General features: G+C 56.6%; 1 protein-coding gene across 4 annotated transcripts in view; it reads left to right on the top strand.

Moving 5' to 3' along the window:
* The window catches only part of PPFIA1 (PTPRF interacting protein alpha 1), a 110,636-nt gene that overhangs the window by 36,913 nt on the left and 55,919 nt on the right, over nt 1-17,804 (top strand). For all 4 annotated transcript variants that reach the window (XM_062195685.1, XM_062195684.1, XM_062195683.1 and 1 more), the window contains exons 3-7: nt 12,801-12,902; nt 13,178-13,342; nt 14,091-14,165; nt 14,502-14,603; nt 14,765-14,986. In XM_062195685.1, the coding sequence (XP_062051669.1) occupies nt 12,801-12,902; nt 13,178-13,342; nt 14,091-14,165; nt 14,502-14,603; nt 14,765-14,986 (666 nt within the window). The remainder of the gene's footprint in view (nt 1-12,800; nt 12,903-13,177; nt 13,343-14,090; nt 14,166-14,501; nt 14,604-14,764; nt 14,987-17,804) is intronic.

The raw sequence follows: 17,804 nt of genomic DNA, 5'->3' as shown, positions 1-17,804 counted from the left end.
TGGCATTCTTTTTTAAAATGTTGCTGTTCTGGGGCTGGCGCCGTGGAGTAGCAGGTTAAGACACTGCCTGCCGCGCTGGCATCCATTGGATGCTGGTTTGGGTTCTGGCTGCTCCACTTCCAGTCCAGCTCCCTGCTATGGCCTGAGACAGCAGCAGAAGGTGACCCGAGTGCTTGGGCCCCTCACCCACGTGGGAGACCTGGAAGAAGCTCCTGGCTCCTGGCTTCAGATCAGCCCAGCTTTGGCCTCTGTGGCCATTTGGAAAGTGAACCAGCAGATGGAAGATATCTCTTTGTCTCTCCCTCCTTTCTCTGTAACTCAGCCTTTCAAACGTTATCTGTGTAACGTGCTGGAAGAGTAGAGCCGTCTCCTCCTGTGTGAATGGAGGCAGAGACGTCTCCTGTTGAATGAAGGCAGAGCCGTCTCCTCCTGTTGAATGGAGGCAGAGCCGTCTCCTCCTGTGGAATGGAGGCAGAGCCGTCTCCTCCTGTTGAATGGAGGCAGAGCCGTCTCCTCCTGTTGAATGGAGGCAGAGCCGTCTCCTCCTGTTGAATGGAGGCAGAGCCGTCTCCTCCTGTTGAATGGAGGCAGAGCCGTCTCCTCCTGTTGAATGGAGGCAGAGACGTCTCCTCCTGTGTGAATGGAGGCAGAGCCGTCTCCTCCTGTTGAATGGAGGCAGAGACGTCTCCTTCCTGTTGAATGGAGGCAGAGACGTCTCCTCCTGTTGAATGGAGGCAGAGACGTCTCCTCCTGTTGAATGGAGGCAGAGACGTCTCCTGTTGAATGAAGGCAGAGACGTCTCCTCCTGTTGAATGGAGGCAGAGACGTCTCCTGTGGAATGGAGGCAGAGACGTCTCCTCCTGTGTGAATGGAGGCAGAGCCGTCTCCTCCTGTTGAATGGAGGCAGAGCCGTCTCCTCCTGTGGAATGGAGGCAGAGCCGTCTCCTCCTGTTGAATGAAGGCAGAGACGTCTCCTGTTGAATGGAGGCAGAGCCGTCTCCTCCTGTGGAATGGAGGCAGAGCCGTCTCCTCCTGTTGAATGGAGGCAGAGACGTCTCCTCCTGTTGAATGGAGGCAGAGCCGTCTCCTCCTGTTGAATGGAGGCAGAGCCGTCTCCTCCTGTGGAATGGAGGCAGAGCCGTCTCCTCCTGTTGAATGAAGGCAGAGACGTCTCCTGTTGAATGAAGGCAGAGCCGTCTCCTCCTGTGGAATGGAGGCAGAGACGTCTCCTGTTGAATGGAGGCAGAGACGTCTCCTCCTGTGTGAATGGAGGCAGAGCCGTCTCCTCCTGTTGAATGGAGGCAGAGCCGTCTCCTCCTGTTGAATGGAGGCAGAGCCGTCTCCTCCTGTTGAATGGAGGCAGAGCCGTCTCCTCCTGTTGAATGGAGGCAGAGCCGTCTCCTCCTGTTGAATGGAGGCAGAGCCGTCTCCTCCTGTTGAATGGAGGCAGAGACGTCTCCTCCTGTGTGAATGGAGGCAGAGCCGTCTCCTCCTGTTGAATGGAGGCAGAGACGTCTCCTTCCTGTTGAATGGAGGCAGAGACGTCTCCTCCTGTTGAATGGAGGCAGAGACGTCTCCTTCCTGTTGAATGGAGGCAGAGACGTCTCCTCCTGTTGAATGGAGGCAGAGACGTCTCCTGTTGAATGGAGGCAGAGCCGTCTCCTCCTGTGGAATGGAGGCAGAGCCGTCTCCTCCTGTTGAATGGAGGCAGAGCCGTCTCCTCCTGTTGAATGGAGGCAGAGCCGTCTCCTCCTGTTGAATGGAGGCAGAGCCGTCTCCTCCTGTGGAATGGAGGCAGAGCCGTCTCCTCCTGTTGAATGGAGGCAGAGCCGTCTCCTCCTGTTGAATGGAGGCAGAGCCGTCTCCTGTTGAATGGAGGCAGAGCCGTCTCCTCCTGTTGAATGGAGGCAGAGCCGTCTCCTCCTGTTGAATGGAGGCAGAGACGTCTCCTCCTGTTGAATGGAGGCAGAGCCGTCTCCTCCTGTTGAATGGAGGCAGAGCTGTCTCCTCCTGTTGAATGGAGGCAGAGACGTCTCCTCCTGTTGAATGGAGGCAGAGCTGTCTCCTCCTGTGTGAATGGAGGCAGAGACGTCTCCTCCTGTTGAATGGAGGCAGAGACGTCTCCTCCTGTTGAATGGAGGCAGAGACGTCTCCTCCTGTTGAATGGAGGCAGAGCTGTCTCCTCCTGTGTGAATGGAGGCAGAGCCGTCTCCTCCTGTTGAATGGAGGCAGAGACGTCTCCTCCTGTTGAATGGAGGCAGAGACGTCTCCTGTTGAATGGAGGCAGAGACGTCTCCTCCTGTTGAATGAAGGCAGAGACGTCTCCTGTTGAATGAAGGCAGAGCCGTCTCCTCCTGTGGAATGGAGGCAGAGCCGTCTCCTCCTGTTGAATGGAGGCAGAGACGTCTCCTCCTGTTGAATGGAGGCAGAGCCGTCTCCTCCTGTTGAATGGAGGCAGAGCCGTCTCCTGTTGAATGAAGGCAGAGCCGTCTCCTCCTGTGGAATGGAGGCAGAGCCGTCTCCTCCTGTTGAATGGAGGCAGAGCCGTCTCCTCCTGTTGAATGGAGGCAGAGCCGTCTCCTGTTGAATGGAGGCAGAGCCGTCTCCTCCTGTTGAATGGAGGCAGAGACGTCTCCTCCTGTGGAATGGAGGCAGAGACGTCTCCTCCTGTTGAATGGAGGCAGAGCTGTCTCCTCCTGTTGAATGGAGGCAGAGACGTCTCCTCCTGTTGAATGGAGGCAGAGACGTCTCCTGTTGAATGAAGGCAGAGCCGTCTCCTCCTGTTGAATGGAGGCAGAGACGTCTCCTGTTGAATGGAGGCAGAGACGTCTCCTCCTGTTGAATGGAGGCAGAGACGTCTCCTGTGGAATGGAGGCAGAGACGTCTCCTCCTGTGGAATGGAGGCAGAGCCGTCTCCTCCTGTGGAATGGAGGCAGAGACGTCTCCTGTTGAATGAAGGCAGAGACGTCTCCTCCTGTTGAATGGAGGCAGAGACGTCTCCTGTGGAATGGAGGCAGAGACGTCTCCTCCTGTGGAATGGAGGCAGAGCCGTCTCCTCCTGTTGAATGAAGGCAGAGACGTCTCCTGTTGAATGGAGGCAGAGCCGTCTCCTCCTGTTGAATGGAGGCAGAGACGTCTCCTGTTGAATGGAGGCAGAGCCGTCTCCTCCTGTTGAATGGAGGCAGAGCCGTCTCCTCCTGTGGAATGGAGGCAGAGACGTCTCCTGTTGAATGGAGGCAGAGACGTCTCCTTCCTGTTGAATGGAGGCAGAGACGTCTCCTCCTGTTGAATGGAGGCAGAGACGTCTCCTCCTGTTGAATGGAGGCAGAGCCGTCTCCTCCTGTGTGAATGGAGGCAGAGCCGTCTCCTGTTGAATGGAGGCAGAGCCGTCTCCTCCTGTTGAATGGAGGCAGAGCCGTCTCCTGTTGAATGGAGGCAGAGCCGTCTCCTGTTGAATGGAGGCAGAGCCGTCTCCTGTTGAATGGAGGCAGAGCCGTCTCCTCCTGTGGAATGGAGGCAGAGCCGTCTCCTCCTGTTGAATGGAGGCAGAGCCGTCTCCTCCTGTTGAATGGAGGCAGAGCCGTCTCCTCCTGTGGAATGGAGGCAGAGCCGTCTCCTCCTGTGGAATGGAGGCAGAGCCGTCTCCTCCTGTGGAATGGAGGCAGAGCCGTCTCCTCCTGTGGAATGGAGGCAGAGCCGTCTCCTCCTGTGGAATGGAGGCAGAGCCGTCTCCTCCTGTGGAATGGAGGCAGAGCCGTCTCCTGTGTGAATGGAGGCAGAGCTGTCTCCTCCTGTGTGAGTGAAGGCAGAGACGTCTCCTGTTGAATGAGGGGTCTCTGCCTTTGAGATTTTCGTTTCATTGGTTTGATAAACACGCCAATCTCACCCCAGGTGGAGTGTTTACAATTTAATGAGAATGTTTTGCCTGATATTACATGCTTGAACTCCAGAGTGTGTGAAAAACACATTCACATGCATGTTTTGAAACATGCATGCACATTGATATTTTAAATTATCTTCTTTTTTCTCAGGAGTTACTGTGTTTTAGCACTGAAATGCTAATCACCATCCAAAACCAGTTTGGTTTGCTTTTTACCAGAAAGATAAAACTATTTGAAGTAAAACTTACACTCCTACCTCATGAAGAAATCCCAGTTTTGCCTAAATCGCCCTGAAAGAGGAAAAGGAATAGAAAGGAATAAAGTGACATCATGTTTCAAGTGAATGGCCTTTGAAAATCCCGAGTGACGCAAAGGAGCCAGGCACCGAGGCCGAGCAGTGGTTCCACGCACAGAAGTGCCCAGAGCAGCCCGTCAGCGGACTTGCAGTGGGCAGGGCAGGGGGAGGGGAGATCAGGACGCCTGGCCGAGGGGCGCCAGCCTCTTCTGAGTTAGATGCAGGCTGATGGCGCAGCACACGTGAGTGTACTGGAAACGGCCGAGTTGTACTTTCAAGCGATTAGAACGGCGGACTTACATTGTATTTACCTCAGTTGACATTTTCAGGTGTATTTTTTCAGGATTTATTTATTTGAAAGGGTGGGAGGGAGAGAGATCTTCCATCTGCTGGTTCACTTCCCAAATGGCCACAATGGCTGGGGCTGGGCCAGGAGCTTCTTCTGGGTCTCTCACATGGGTGCAGGGCCCAAGCACTTGGGCCATCCTCTACTGCTTTCCCAGGTACACTAGCAGGGACCTGGATTGGAAGTGGAGCAGCTGGGACTTGAACTGGTGCCCATATGGGATGCCAGCGCTGTAGGAAAACACTTAGCCTTTTATACCACAGCGCTGGCCCCAAGATGTATTTTTTTAAATTTATTTATTTGAAAAGCAGAGTTAAAGAGAGAGCGAGAGAGAGCGGGTGCGCTAACTTCCATCCACTTCCCAAATGACTGCAATGGCCAGGGCTGGGCCAGGCTGCAGCAGGAGCCAGGAGCTTCATCTGGGTCTCTCACATGGGTGCAGGGGCCCAAGCACTTGGGCCATTTTGCCGCTTTCCCAGGTACACTAGCAGGGAGCTGGGTTGGAAGCCAGTTTGAGTCCTGGCTGCTTCACTTCCAGTCCAGCTCCCTGCTAGGATTCAAACTGGCGTCCACATGGGATGCCAGCTTCGCAGGAAGAGGCGTATCAGCCATGCCACAGCGCTGGCCCCCAGGCACACGTTTAAATGACAAAACAAAGCATTGAGGGCTTTTCTGTCTTTTTGCTTTGTTCCAAATGAAAATCACATTCAATTTTAAAAAGATTTATTTATTTGTTTGAAATTCAGCGTTACAGAGAGGGGGAGAGAGATTGTCCATGTACTGGCTTCACTCCCCAGCTGGCTGCAAGGGCTGGAGCCGGGCCTGGCTGTAGTCAGGAGCCACGAGCTTCTTCCAGGTCTGTCACGAGGGTGGCAGGAGCCCAAAGACTTGAGCCATCTTATACTGCTTTTCCCAGGCCATGAGCAGGGAACTGGATCGAAATGGAGCAGCCAGGACACAAACCAGCTCCCATGTGGAATGCAGTGTCACAGGCTGACTGCTGCCCGACCTCGCATTAGATTTTCGATGGGGTGAGTTGAAGCTGCCGTTGGAAAGCTCGTTGTAGAGTAGGAGCCCGGTCTGGAGGCAGTGTGCCTGGGGCTGGGTTCTGAGAGCTGCGTCCCGTGTGCCCCCGGAAGCTGTGAGCCGTGAAGGGAGACAGGCAGGCCCTGAGCACCCTGGGAGAATTCCTTGGGAAGGAGAAGGGGGCATGGGGTGAGTGTGTGTCCTCGCTTTCACCAGGGTAATTTTAATGGTTAAAACTAACTGATAAGTCACAGCACACGTGTAAGGTGGTGCCTGTCCCTCCCTCTCGGGGAAGACAATGCTGCTGTTGAGAAGTGAGTTGACGTTTGATGGCATTGAGTGACTTCATTCTAGCCGTGTGACAGTAATCCACCAACCGCAAGTCTGCACTGGGGAGCAGCCCCTGGCTGTTGGCTGTGGGAGCGGGCTGAGTGCGACTGGTCTCCTGGTCAGACCCCTGCCCCTGAAAACCTGGGCCCGGCCTGCACCCAGGTAGCCACATACTGTGTTCCTGCCAGGCAGCTTTTGGGTTTGTGAGTGGGTAGCTTTTGGTGCCACACGCTCTTGCAGCCTGCGCAACCGGGAAAGGGGTGAAGAGTATGGATGGCCTGGGGCAGGGCCGTGCCATGTGGGCACCAGGCAGGGGGCTGCAGCCAGTAGGAGGCCAGTGAGCTGGAGCCCCGGGGGGGGGTGGGGGGGGGTGGAGTTGCTCAGGGGAAGATTGGCAGCCCTGTTTGTGAGGCCAGTGGAGGAACAGGAGCCTCCAGGAACCATGGGTCTTGTAGTGACGAATTGCTGAGTGTGAGGCCAGGTCCCGGTGCACAGAGTGGACTTGGAGCCACCACGTGGGCTCTGCGCATGTGCTCTGGGGAGCTCGTGCATCCCTGCACTGCTGCGAGGGTTGGGTGAGGGCGCCCACGGAAGTGCCTGGAACACGTCTGGCGGGCAGCGGTGCTGGCGCTGCTCAGTGGTTGTCCCGCTCAGTACTGGAAGCTGGCAGGGGAGCGTTGGGCGTGCCCCTCAGGCCGGTGGGAAGTCAGCGAGGGCTTGGAAGCAGAGGTCACCGTGTCTGCCTGTTCCCAAAGCAGAGAGTGGTAGTGGGGAGGACGGACGCAGGCAGGGGTTCGAGGCAGCTTTTCTAGTCTAGGAGACAGCAGGGCCTGGCCAAGGATGTGGAGCAACGGGCAGTTCAGAAGACAGGCCCCGGGGGCTGTGGCTAATGTCAGGGGCGGGAGGCAGCAAGGTGTCCAAGCAGCTCGCTGGGTCCACTGAGTGCAGATGTGCGCTGGGTGGGCGAAGCGGGCAGGTGGAGGTGATGGACTCGGGGCCTGGACTCCAGCTGCCCAGGCAGGCACGGCAGGTGGAGAAGGAGGGAGCGGGAGAAATGGCGCGTCTGCAGTGCGTGTGCCCGGGCAGCCGGGGAGGTGAAGATGGAAACTGACCATTGCGTCGGGCTGGGCTGGGGTGGCGGGGACGCTGGTGTCCTTCCAGGAAGGTGGGAGCCTGGTGCCAGGCTGCAGGGATGGGTGAGCAGAAGGAACCCAGACCAGGGTGTGCTGGTCCTGAGCAGCCAGTGTTCCTGTGGACGTCCTCCATGGAGAGCGCGCACTCTGTACTCTGCTGGCCTCGGGTTCCAGCATTGTGTAGACAGAAAAGGGAGGGCACCACACTCAGCACCAAGCAGTACAGAAACAGTACAGTGAGAGGCTGTGGGTGTGTCAGTGTGGCACTGCCAGTGCCTGCTGTGTGTCTCTCTGTAGTGTACTTTTATTTTATTTTATTTTATTTTTATTTTATTTTTTTGACAGGCAGAGTGGACAGTGGGAGAGAGACAGAGAGAAAGGTCTTCCTTTGCTGTTGGTTCACCCTCCAATGGCTGCTGTGGCCGGTGCGCTGCGGCCAGCGCACCGCGCTGATCCGAAGCCAGGAGCCAGGTGCTTCTCCTGGTCTCCCATGGGGTGCAGGGCCCACTTGGGCCATCTTCCACTGCCTTCCCGGGCCATAGCAGAGAGCTGGCCTGGAAGAGGGGCAACCGGGACAGAATCTGGTGCCCTGACCGGGACTAGAACCCGGGGTGCCGGCACCGCAGGTGGAGGATTAGCCTATTGAGCCGCGGCGCCGGCCTCAGACATGTTTTAAACAGAAAAGTCCCCGCTGACTGCTCGGCTGTGTGCCCAGCGTGTGAGTTGGCCTTTTTGCCACTGTAGTGAAACAGCTGAGAGACGCCAGCTTCACAGAGAAGAGGTTTGTTCCGCTCACAGTTTGGAGGTTCAGCTCCAAGACCTACAGCCCTGCTGGTTTGGCCTTTGGTGAAGGTGGCAGAGCATGTGTGAGGGGTCCATGGTGGCCGAGGGGACGTGGCGATCTGCTCTCAGGGAAGCACCTCTGGGGGCCTCGGTCTACCCCTCGGTCCACTTCCTGGACACCATACTGGATTATGTTTCCACAATCTTAGTACCATCAGCTTAGGATTTTTTTTTAAAGATTTTATTTATTTATTTGAGAGGTAGAGCTACAGTGAAGAGAGAGACAGAGAGAGAGGTCTTCCATCTGCTGGTTCACCCTGCAGTGGCCACAACGGCTGGAGCTGAGCCGATCCGAAGCCAGGAGCCAGGAGCCTCCCGTGGGTCTCCCACACGGGTGCAGAGGCCCAAGTGCTCGGGCCATCCTCCACTGCCCTCCCAGGCCACAGCAGAGAGCTGGGTTGGAAGTGGAGCAGCCAGGACTAGAACTGGTGCCCATGTGGGATGCCGGTGCCACAGCCCCGGCCCCTAGCCTAGGATTTTGAGGTTTAAACACCCACATGAGTTTGAGAGCTAAAGCTCGTTCAAACCATAGCATTTGGTTTCAGAAAATACTTGAGGGGCAGCGTTGTGGCGTAGTGGGTAAAGCTACTGCCTGGGATGCCGGCATTCCATACGGGTGCCGGTTTGAGTCCCAGCTGCTCCATTTCCAATCCAGCTCCCTGCTGATGGCCTGGGAAAAGCAGCAGAGGATGGTCTAAGCATTTGGGCCCCTGCAGCCAGGTGGGAGACCAGAGGAGGCATGTGGCTCTGTCCTGGCCATCTAGGGAGTGAACCAGCAGATGGAAGCCCTCTCTCTGTGTTGCCCTCTCTTTCTGTAACTCTGACTTCCAAATAAATAAATCTTAAAAACATGCTTGGAACTGAAATGACAGTAAACATCAGTAAATAGAGTGTAACCGTAAACTAATGTATTTGGCTTACAGGTTTTTGTTTTTTTGTTTTTTTTTTGACAGGCAGAGTGGACAGTGAGAGAGAGAGAGACAGAGAGAAAGGTCTTCCTTTTTGCCGTTGGTTCACCCTCCAATGGCCGCCGTGGTAGGTGCGCTGCGGCCAGCGCACCGCGCTGATCCGATGGCAGGAGCCAGGTGCTTCTCCTGGTCTCCCATGGGTGCAGGGCCCAAGCACCTGGGCCATCCTCCACTGCACTCCCTGGCCACAGCAGAGAGCTGGCCTGGAAGAGGGGCAACCGGGACAGGATCGGTGCCCTGACTGGGACTAGAACCCGGTGTGCCGGCGCTGCAAGGCGGAGGATTAGCCTAGTGAGCCGCGGCGCCGGCCTTACGGTTTTTTTAAGTGAAGTTTTTTCTAGAGAGGAAGGAAGTTACGCTGATAGGTTCTGGCAGTAGTGGTGCCTGTCAAGCAGATGGCTTGCTGCAGAGTTTTGGGATTTCCACAGTAATAATACAAACACGGTATGTACAGGAACGTGCTTTTGGAATCTTACACTGAAATTCCCTGTGTGACGTTTATCCAAGGTTTAAATGCGCTTTGATGTGTTTTCAGTTGTTGAATTCTTTTGAGAAAAGATGCAGGTTTTCTTTGGATAAGAAGCTGCTGGGTTCTACAGATTAGCTTTCTGCCAGAACCAGCAGGATTTTGGCTCCTGAATTCGTTTGCAATCTTTACCCTTAACCAAAGGGATAGGAGTTAAGTGTGTTCTCGGTTTGAGAGAGCAGACCTTGCGCCAGCAGGTGAATACAGACGCTTTGAGGTCTTGGGGAACTCCTGAGGAGGCCATGAAGGAGGGGAGGGCTGGCCTCTGGCCGCAGAGTGCAAGGCCACGGAGCTGGCCGATGTCCAGTGAGGGTCCCTGCTCACGACGTCTCCAGGCAGGAAGCAGGGACTAAAGTGTCAGGAGGGGGCCCGCGCTGTGGCCTAGCACGTAGAGCCTCTGCCTGCCGTGCCGGCAGCCCATGTGGCACTGGTTCGAGTCCCAGCTGCTCCCCTTCCCATCCAGCTCTCTGCTGTGGCCTGGGAAAGCAGTGGGGGATGGCCCAAGTCCTTGGGCCCCTGTACCCGCATGGGAGACCTAGAAGAACCTCCTGGCTCCTGGCTTCGGATCAGTGCGACTCCGGCCGTTGTGGCCAATTGGGGAGTGAACCAGTGCATGGAAGACCTCTCTCTCTCTCTGCCTCTCCTTCCCTCTGTGTAACTCTTTTGAATAAATAAATAAATCTTTTTAAAACATTGTGTCAGAGGAAGCGGGGACTACGTGAAGCTGGAGTCCCCCTCTTCTCTGCTCACTAACGGGGACTTTCCAGGAAGCCTGGTCCTGGGGAGGAGCCAGATGCGAGAGCCAGGATGAGTTGCGCTCCGTGGCGGCTCTCTAATGGGGTCTGGGTTGTTTGTAGCCTGACTGCCCAAGAGGCCCTCTGTGAGACCAGGGCAGCAGCCACAGAACCCGGGGCTCCCACTGAAACCTGACCCCTGAGCTGGGCGCCCCTGCCCCTCCCGCCAGGTTAGGACAGGGGCGAGGGCCACACTCAGGGCCTCACCAGGCAGGAAGCCTCCAGAGCGGTGAGAAATGAATGTCTGTTGTTTATTGTAGCAGCCTGAGTTGTTAAGACAGCTAGGCGGGAGGGAGGGCACCAGGGCTGCTGTGCTGTGCCTCCCCTGCCCTCCCCCACTGCCTGTGTGAACACCGGCAGGTCTGCGTCAGGGCTTAGGGCGTGTGTGGGTCACTTTTTTTTTTTTTTTTTTTGACAGGCAGAGTGGACAGTGAGAGAGAGAGACAGAGAGAAAGGTCTTCCTTTTGCCGTTGGTTCACCCTCCAATGGCTGCCGTGGCTGGTGCGCTGTGGCCAGCGCACCGCGCTGATCCGATGGCAGGAGCCAGGTGCTTCTCCTGGTTTCCCATGCGGGTGCAGGGCCCAAGCACTTGGGCCATCCTCCACTGCCTTCCCGGGCCATAGCAGAGAGCTGGCCTGGAAGAGGGGCAACCGGGACAGAATCTGGTGCCCTGACCGGGACTAGAACCCGGGGTGCCGGTGCCGCAGGTGGAGGATTAGTCTGTTGAGCCGTGGCGCCGGCCTGTGGGTCACTTTCTTTTACTGTGAGTGAAAGTTCTTCGTGTTTGCAGGTACGTAATGAATACTAAAATGAAGAGTGGTTTGTGTTCTGTAGCTCATTTTATGCTCCCAGGAGCAGCCCTTGTCTTCAAAGTACACTGTATACTTATAATTTATGTTTTAGTGCAATAAAATGCAAATTAACTAGCTTCATGGATGGCAATATTAGTTTGGTGAGCTCCATCTCCTGTCCCCTAAGGGTACAGCACCTGAAGCTGCTCCCCAGGGAGCAACAGCTCTGTGGCGACAGTGGTACTGATGGTGGCCCCTCCCACCGGGAACACCCCTGCTGTTCTCAGTCGTGTGGGCTAAATGCAAACTGTGGCTTCCAAGCATCCTTTCTTGTGGTTTCTTGAGTTTGAGCTGACCTGGGGAGGACTCCCCCCAGCTGTCTGGCTTTGCGTGGTCCTCGCCTGTACCCGGCCAGCCGAACCTTCATCAGATCCATGAATTGCCTCCACCTGCTTGTCACCACCCCCTCTCCTCTTCTAGACGAGCCCTTGGGTTTCATCTTCAGTAATCCTTTGGGAGGAGCCGGGAGCTGTCTTCTGCCTGTGTCTGTTTGCAGGCCTGATCCACGGGCCAGGGCGCTGGAGCTGGGCCGGGCAGCGCAGGCTTCTCTCTGCTGAGCGTCACGGCTGCAGCCGTGTTCAAGCAGGGCGCTCTGGCCCTGGATCCGCAGCCTGCCATACCGAGGGCCCGGCCTCTCGGACACGCACAGCAGGTGGAGCAGCAGGGCAGCAGGCGACAGGTCCTCAGGGGAAGCACGGGGCTCTGCTCCTCCTGGTGTGGGCTGGGTGACAGGGACGCCGCCTGGGCTGCTGCAGTCTGCAGACCCCGTTCCAAGCTGTCGAAGCCCTCCTGCCCGGTGTCTGTGTGTCTTCCCCAGGGTGACGACACACAGAAGAAAGACTGTTCTGGAAGAGACGTGAATCCAGGTGGCCGTTGCTCATCATACCCACGATGCCCCACCAGAGCTCTGTCCATCACCTTCCCTACCCCGGAAATAGCGGCTCTCAAGAAGAAATAAGCGTTTAGGTCTCACGGTTCTCCCGTGGACTGGAGCAGTGCCGCCTGCCTCTTCTCACCCTTCTTGGGCGAGCACTTCAGTGCTGCAGGCGGCCCCTCGCCCTGGCTGGCTCTGCCTCACAGAGGGCTCACCTGAGTGCACTTGAAGCCCTGTTTGTCAATGGAGTCGTCAGGTTCTCGTCACCAAACTTTGGTTCCTCCTCTGTCCTTCAAAGACAAAGCCCTCGAACAAAGGGCGCATTTGCCGACACCGTTACTTTGTTCAGAGGCGTTTGGCTATGTTGAAAACTGGCAGGACAATGTGGGTTTCTCTTTGGACTCAGCTTACCCTGTGGCCCAGTGCAGTGAGAGGACCGAGCCGGGCACGGGGAGGTGCCGTGGCAAGGCGGTGCCTGGGGCCGTCCTCTGGAACCCTGCACGAGGCTTCCTGTGTGTCCCAGAGCTGGGTCACTGCCCTTGTGGTCCCCGGGCTGGGAGAGTGGCCCTGGAGAGTGATTCCCACGGGACTTGGCCTCCCCAGAGGAGAAGGCGGCTGGGGAGGGGTGTCTGTCACTCAAGAGGTCTTTATCCCTCCCGCCAGGTCTGTTCAGGGAAGTGTGTGGGGGCATCTCTGATGTTGGGAGCTGGGCCTGGGTGTCCCCTCCCTCCCGCCGAGCCGGAGCCCAGCACGTGCCTGACGTCGGGGCTGGGTTTCATTCTCTGGAGAGTCCGTGTGGAGGATCACAGGGGTCCCTCCCCTTAGGTCCTGGGACGGGGTCGCCGAGCTTCAAGGGCCTCCCTCCCCCCTCCCCCCTCCCCCCTCCCCCCCTCCCTCCCTCACTCTTCCGTGGTTTATTTTGCTGTTTTCTAGGAGTTTGCAGCACTTACTAAAGAGCTCAACGTGTGCAGGGAGCAGCTCCTGGAGAGGGAGGAGGAGATCGCCGAGCTGAAAGCAGAGAGGAACAACACCAGGGTGAGTGGTAGAGCCCCTGCTCAGCCCGCCGCGGGGCCCCGTCGGGACGCGTGCTGCCATGTCACGGAGGAAAGCCGGTCCTCCCGGGGTGAAGTCGTCCCGTGCTTTCTCCCACCCGGCATTACCTGGAGAACTCGGGTATTCTGACACAAGACGGGATTTCTCCGACTCTCGGCTGGGCTGGGGGATTCGGACCTGTCTGAGCATAGGTGGTGGCTCACTGTGCTGGGCAGATGTGACGTTAACAGCGCCGTCGCCTGTCTGGCTTGCCGCAGCTGCTGTTGGAGCATTTGGAGTGCCTGGTCTCCAGACATGAGCGCTCCCTGCGCATGACCGTGGTGAAGAGGCAGGCACAGTCGCCCGCCGGCGTGTCCAGCGAGGTGGAGGTGCTGAAGGCGCTGAAGTCCTTGTTTGAACACCACAAAGCTCTGGATGAAAAGGTACCCTGGCCACCAGGAAGTGCGGGTTTATGCACCGGCCGAGTGTCAGACAGGCTTCGTACATGTTTGTGTGACTAATTTTTGTAGCTTCTTGAATTATCACAAAGAAATGTTCTCTGTATGCAGGCAGGCTTCTGTATGGTTAAAAAGTACTTGTTGGCATAAATGTAAAACGGATCGATTCTGTATATTGATTTGCTGTTAAGATTGAATAATACCATTTATTTAGGGGGAAGATTTTTCTCAAATTTAAAGCCATTAACAAGGAAGTATTCTTTTTTTTAAAAAAAGATTTTTTTTTATTTAATTGAAAGTCAGAGTTACACAGAGAGAGAATGAGAGGCAGAGAGAGAGAGAGAGAGAGAGAGGTCTTCCATCCACTGGTTCGCTCCCCAATTGGCCACAATGGCTGGAGCTGTGCCGATCTGAAGCCAGGAGCCAGGAGCTTTTTCTGGGTCTCCTACGTGGGTGCAGGGCCCCGAGGACTTGGGCCGTCTTCCACTGCTTTCCCAGGCCACAGCAAGAGCTTATTTGGAAGAGGAGCAGCCGGGACTTGAACTGGCGCCCATATGGGTACTGGCACTGCAGGTGGCGGCTTTACCCGCTGTGTCACCATGCTGGCCCCAACATGTCCTTAACAGTATTATCAGTGAAGGACATGAGAGGCGTTCTGCTGCGCTGTGGATGTTGGGACAGCTGTGTGAAGGTTACAGTAATTCCGTGCAGACTCAGTGCTCCTTGTTTTTAGGTGAGAGAGCGGCTGCGAGTGGCACTTGAGAGGTGCAGTTTGTTGGAGGAAGAATTAGGAGCCACGCACAAAGAGGTGAGCCCGAGAGTCTTCTGTGATTGGAGTTGGAGCCTTCCATTCTCATCTCTGCCTTTGTGGAGCGAGCAAGTGAGGACCGCCGCAGTGGCCTTTCCTCTCTCTGTCGAGGCGCGGGCTTGCGGGTCGTCCGGAGGCAGAGCCCCCAGTGCCCTTTGCTGTATGTAACGAGCCCGTGGTTATTCACCTGTTGCATTCAGGACGTGTTACATTGCCACAGGCTTTCTTCTGTGTTTAACAGTTTATAGCTGTGCTTTTCCAAAAGAAGTGTTTCTATCTTAACTTAGTTGTTTGCTGTAAGATATTTTACTCTCATATTCAATGTTTTGATTTTAGCTAATGATTCTTAAAGAACAGAATAACCAGAAAAAAACAGGAGCAGATGGAGTGCCGGACGTGAACCACGAGCAAGAGAACGTGCCAAGCACAAATGGAAAGGCAAGTCCGCACGCCTCCTTCACCGTCCCTGGGCCGGGCTGTGTGGAGAGCGCCTGCTGCACGCGTGGTCATGCAGCGCGCACACACGTGTGCCGTGCTCGCACCTGTCCGTCTCGTGGTGCGCCCGCCAAGGATGCTGATGGCTGGCCCTTTCCCGGCAGAGGTCTTCGGACGGCTCTCTGAGCCACGAGGAGGACCTGGCGAAGGTGCTGGAGCTCCAGGAGGTCATCGACAGGCAGGCGAGAGAGCAGAGCCAGATGAAGGAGCGCCTGGCCGCCCTGTGCACCCACGTGGCCGAGCTGGAGGACGACCTCGACACAGCCAGGAAGGACCTCATCAAGTCCGAGGAGACCAACACCAAGCTGCAGCGAGACGTCCGTGAAGTGAGTGACGGCTGGCGCCGCCGTGGGTGGAGTGCGTGGGCTGTGTGAGGGAGTGGATCGCGTGGCTCCTTTTTGTCCCGCCCTCTCCCAGTTGCTTCCGAGTGTGGATGAGTGTGTAAGTAGCAGGGCGTGCTGAGGGACTCTCGGGCCACTGCCCAGCTCTCCCCCAAATGCCGCCCGCGTCCTGCGGCTGAGAGTGGACAGCGCGTGTCATTGTGTCTTCATTACGTTCAGATGCTCTCCTGATGCACACTTAGCTAGCAGGTCAGTGTCGGCATTGGGTGCTGTAGGTGCACTTCAGGGGACTCCCTGACCCCAGGCAGCATGGCCAGCCCTCTGCATCTGGGGGTCCTGCGTCTGCAGATTCAGCCAGCTGCATTTGTACTGACCGTCACTGACGTCTCCTCACTACCTAAACACTACAGCCCAACGACTGTTTACACAGCAGGAGCACTGTGAGCGGTGGTGAAGTGGGAGGGCGTGCGTAGGTTCTGTGCAGACATGGCGCCATCTCAGATGAGGGTCTTGAGCGTCTGCACATGTTGGTTTCCGTGGATATCTGTACCCTACAGATACAGAGGGACGACTGTGAGTGTGAGGGTGGGTATCAGGTGTCAAGTGAACAGTGAGAGTACAGTGGGACGACTGGGTGTGAGGGTGGATATCGGGTGTCAGGTGAACAGTGAGGGTGCAGTGGGCTGACTGTGAGTGTGAGGGTGGGTATCAGGGTCTGGTGAACCGTGGGGTCCAGGGGGCCGACTGTGAGTGTGAGGGTGGGTATCAGGGTCTGGTGAACCGTGGGGTTCAGGGGGCTGACTGTGAGTGTGAGGGTTGGGGGTCAGGGTCTGGTGAACTGTAGGGTTCAGGGGGACGACTGTGAGTGTGAGGGTGGGTATCAGGGTCTGGTGAACCGTGGGGTTCAGGGGGCTGACTGTGAGTGTGAGGGTTGGGGGTCAGGGTCTGGTGAACTGTAGGGTTCAGGGGGACGACTGTGAGTGTGAGGGTGGGTATCAGGGTCTGGTGAACCGTGGGGTTCAGGGGGACGACTGTGAGTGTGAGGGTGGGTATCACGGTCTGGTGAACCGTGGGGTTCAGGGGGACGACTGTGAGTGTGAGGGTGGGTATCAGGGTCTGGTGAACCGTGGGGTTCAGGGGGCTGACTGTGAGTGTGAGGGTTGGGGGTCAGGGTCTCGTGAACCGTAGGGTTCAGGGGGCCGAGTGTGAGGGTGGGTATTAGGGTCTGGTGAACCGTGGGGTTCAGGGGGACGACTGTGAGTGTGAGGGTGGGTATCAGGGTCTGGTGAACCGTGGGGTTCAGGGGGCCGACTGTGAGTGTGAGGGTGGGTATCAGGGTCTGGTGAACCGTGGGGTTCAGGGGGCCGACTGTGAGTGTGAGGGTGGGTATCAGGGTCTGGTGAACCGTGGGGTTCAGGGGGCTGACTGTGAGTGTGAGGGTTGGGGGTCAGGGTCTGGTGAACCGTGGGGCTCAGGGGGCCGACTGTGAGTGTGAGGGTTGGGGGTCAGGGTCTCGTGAACCGTGGGGTTCAGGGGGACGACTGTGAGTGTGAGGGTTGGGGGTCAGGGTCTCGTGAACCGTAGGGTTCAGGGGGCCGACTGTGAGTGTGAGGGTGGGTATCAGGGTCTGGTGAACCGTGGGGTTCAGGGGGCCGACTGTGAGTGTGAGGGTGGGTATCAGGGTCTGGTGAACCGTGGGGTTCAGGGGGCCGACTGTGAGTGTGAGGGTGGGTATCAGGGTCTGGTGAACCGTGGGGTTCAGGGGGACGACTGTGAGTGTTATTGTTGGGTGTCAGGTATCAGGTGAACAGTGCGGGTGCAGTGGGATGACTGAGTGTGAGGGTTGGGGGTCAGTATTCAGGTGAGTAGTGAATGTGGGATTTTTTACCAGAGCTACTTTCTCTGGTAACTTAGAAATTATTTGAGATGAGACAGACAGAATTAGAGGCGGAGCTCTCGTGTACTGGTTACTACCCAAGTACTGTGATGGCCTTGGCCAAAGCCAGGAGCCTGGAACTCCACCAGGTCTCCCAGGTGGGTGGCAGGATCCCAGCCACTTGAACTCTTACTTGCCTCTCAGCGTCTGCGTTAGCAGGCGCTGGAGCTGGAGCCAGAGCCCGGAACCGAGCCCAGGCCTTTCCACCACCAGGCTGCGCGCCCGCATTGAGTCGCTCTGCTCTGGCCTTCGCCCGCCCCGAGACTCTGCACTTGACCCAGAATCTGAACAGGTGCACTGCTGGCTTCATGTGAGCAGTGTGAGAATGAAGAGCAAAGATGAGCATCTGCTGGTTACATGAGCTAGGTTATATTATTTGACTGCTGTGGGAGATTATCTGTGTGGCAAACAGTCCTGAATTCTTTTAAAACCAGTTGCTTTCAGGGGTAGGCATTTGGCATAGTGGTGAAGATGCCTGTATGCCACATCCGAGTGCCCGAGTTCCGTACCACCTGCGGCTCCTCGTTCCAGCTTCCCACCAGGGCAGGCTCTGGGAGGTGGCAGTGATGGCTCAAGGAGTGGACTCCCGGTCACCCGCATGGGACATATGGATTAGGTTCCTAGCTACTGGTGTGGATCTGCCCCTGCCCCAACCGTCACAGGCACGTGGGGCTGAACCAGCAGACGGGAGCCTGCTCGCTCACACGTGCGCGCGCACTCTCCTTTCTCTCTCTAATAAACAAAGTCTGTCCGTTTCAGTATTAAGACCTTAGTGACGTTCGTGCGTTAGTGAATAGACATTCCTAAGAGCAGTGGGCGTTTGGGTGGAGGACAGATTTGCTGGTGCAGAAGCTCTGCCCCTCGTGT

Source organism: Lepus europaeus, chromosome 7 (genome assembly GCF_033115175.1).
Source record: "Lepus europaeus isolate LE1 chromosome 7, mLepTim1.pri, whole genome shotgun sequence".
Taxonomy (NCBI): domain Eukaryota; kingdom Metazoa; phylum Chordata; class Mammalia; order Lagomorpha; family Leporidae; genus Lepus; species Lepus europaeus.
The sequence above is the reverse complement of the archived record's forward strand: the minus strand, read 5'-3'. Positions and strand labels throughout refer to the sequence as shown.